General features: G+C 62.1%; 1 protein-coding gene across 1 annotated transcript in view; it reads left to right on the top strand.

Annotated features, from left to right (window-relative positions):
• The first annotated feature begins 475 nt into the window (after window positions 1–475).
• Window positions 476–2,569, top strand: part of LOC107215109 (vasoactive intestinal polypeptide receptor 1-like) — a 9,731-nt gene continuing 7,637 nt past the window's right edge. The window contains exons 1-2 of the mRNA XM_015651065.3: window positions 476–610; window positions 2,164–2,278. Of these exons, the coding sequence (XP_015506551.1) occupies window positions 476–610; window positions 2,164–2,278 (250 nt within the window). The remainder of the gene's footprint in view (window positions 611–2,163; window positions 2,279–2,569) is intronic.

Below are 2,569 nucleotides of genomic sequence, written 5' to 3'. Positions count from 1 at the left end.
CCCCCGCACCCATCCCGGGACCCCGCACCCATCCCGGGACCCCGCACCCATCCCGGGACCCGCACCCATCCCTGCCCTCCGCACCCATCCCGGGACCCCGCACCCATCCCGGGACCCCGCACCCATCCCGCTCCCCCAGCCCATCCCGGGTACCCGGGGAGCCGGGAAGGGCTCGGTGTCCCCGCTGTGCCCCCCGAGCCCAGCTGCGTGCCGGGGGGCGCTGCCAGCCCGGGGGTCCCTCCCCGAGCCCGGCGGGGGCAGGGGGAGCGGAGGGAGGAGCCTCCCGGTCCCAGATCCCGCAGCGGTGACATCCAGGCTCGCGGAGAGAGCCCAGCGCGCCGGGCACAGCGGGGGGACACGGGCGGGGGACACGGGCGGGACCGGGACCCGCGGCAGGGAAGGGTCCTGAGGGACACGGAGCAGGACAGGGCTGGGAAGGGCAGTGGGCAGGAAGGTGCTGGGGCACCCCCGGATCATGAAGGAGGAGCTGGGCTGCCCCCAAACCCTCGGGGGCAGAACCGGGACCCCACTGGGTGCAGCCATCGGGGGGCCCTGGCAGCTGCCCCGGCCCCGCTCGCTGCTGCTCCTGCTGCTCCTCCCCACGCTTCAGGTGAGTGGCCCTGGGGACAACGCGGGGACAGGGTGGGGGGCACTGGCGGTCCCCCCATGCAGCCCAGGAGTGAAGGGTGGGGGCTGCCTATCCCATCCCATCCCATCCCATCCCATCCCATCCCATGGATCCCATCCCATCCCATCCCATCCATCCCATCCCATCCCATCCCATCCCTGCGGGTCCCCCTTGGGGACTTTCCCCACAGCTCCTGGGGACAATGTGGTGACAAGGGTGATGCTGGGACCCCCAGGACAGAGGTCCCACGGATTCAGGTCCCAGAGGTGATCCCTTGGGAATGGATCCTCCATCCCACATCACCCAGTGTCCCACACCCCTTGGAGGAGCCCTGAACTCCCTGGGGAGCATCCACAGGCACAAGGGCTGGGATGGCTGCAGGGTGCAGGGGACAAGGACAAGCGTGAGTGATCCAGGACATGGCAATGGTTGGCACCAAATCCCTGCGGGAATGGGGGAACGTGGGGTCCCTGCCAGTGAGTGAAACACTCCTGAACTGGTCAGGCTGCTCTGGGGAAAAAGGGGAAGGGGAAGGGGAAAGGGGAAAGGGGAATCTGGGCTGTGGGAGCACTGGAGGCTTGGAGGGTGTTAAAGTCTTATGGCATCAAGCCCCTTCCAGGGGGGAAACTGAGGCACAGCAGGAATTCCCTGCCCTGCAGGGAGCTCTGCACATTTCCTGTTCCTGCTCCACCATCCTGGCCCTGCTGCCATAAATAACAAATCAAACCCAGCAGGTCTGCAGCTAAACAGGGGTGAGAGAAGCCCCTCTGCCCCATCCATCACTGGCAGGATGGAGAATTCCTGGGCTTTCTCAGTGCTGTGCCCAGAGCCATCCCCAAAATGCCTTTTCCAGGCTGGAAATCCCCTTGAAATCTTGTGTTCAGCAGGAAAAGGAAACAAAATTTCCTGGGGGAGGTGAAGGGACCCCGAGGAGTGTCTGCCTGGACTGGCCAGGGCAGGGCAGGGCTCAGCCAAGGGATGCTCCAACATCCACACTTCCCTCTGTTGGGAAGTTCATGGATCCACCCTCATCCCTCTGTTTCTCCACAGACATCTCTGGCCCCTCACCTAAAACAATCAGCAATCCAAGCCCAGCTCTTGGCCCCAGATCCCTGTCCCAGACAGCCCTGAACCCAGATCCTGCAGGGATGCTTGGGAATGGGCAGAGATGTGTGGGAATGGACAGGCAAAGTTCCTGGCCTGCTCTCAGTTCAGCCTCAGTCTCCCAGTTCTCCAGAGGAGAGCCAAGGAGGCAAATCCCAAAGCAGGGATTCCCAGATAATCCAATCCCTGCACACTGAGCCACCACCTCTCTCACATTTTTGGGATCTGGACATTCTCCCTGGTGTTCCATCACCTTTCCAGGCAAAGCCCAGAGCTGGGAATGTGAGAGGTGTCCGTGCCCCTGGCAGGGGGGAATGGGATGGGCTTTGTGGTCCCTTCCAAGCCAACTCCATGATTCCATTTCCACAATTCCATGAACCCAATTCCACAGTTCCATGATTCTCCTGCCTGCTCTTTCCCCTTCTCCCAAGGTGCGAGGGACTCATCCCGACTGCTCCATCATCCTCCACTTCCAGAAGCAAGAAGCAGAATGTCTGGAGAGGATCTGGAGCGAGAGCCAAACCCCAGCACTCCCTGGGCAGGAAGGTGAGGGTGAGCCTGGGATCAGCTCCCTTGGGACCAGGGCAGGAATTCCTGAGGGGTCCTTGGAGGGTGATCCATGGCAGGGAATTGCAGAGTGCCCATGGATGTGGAAACGAGGGGATTTCCAGGGAAATGGAGAGCAGCACCAAGGCAAAGGACAAGGAGAATCCCTGCAGAGCCCCAAAAACGCAGTTGGAATGGGATAGAGGGGATTGAGGGACACAACAGCAGGAACTCAGACCTGGTGGATTTGGAGAATCAGGGAATGGCTGGGATTGGGAGGCACCTTAAACC

The sequence above is a fragment of the Parus major genome, chromosome 27 (genome assembly GCF_001522545.3).
Source record: "Parus major isolate Abel chromosome 27, Parus_major1.1, whole genome shotgun sequence".
NCBI lineage: Eukaryota > Metazoa > Chordata > Aves > Passeriformes > Paridae > Parus > Parus major.
Note: the sequence above shows the minus strand (reverse complement) of the source record. Positions and strands in the feature narration are given on the sequence as shown.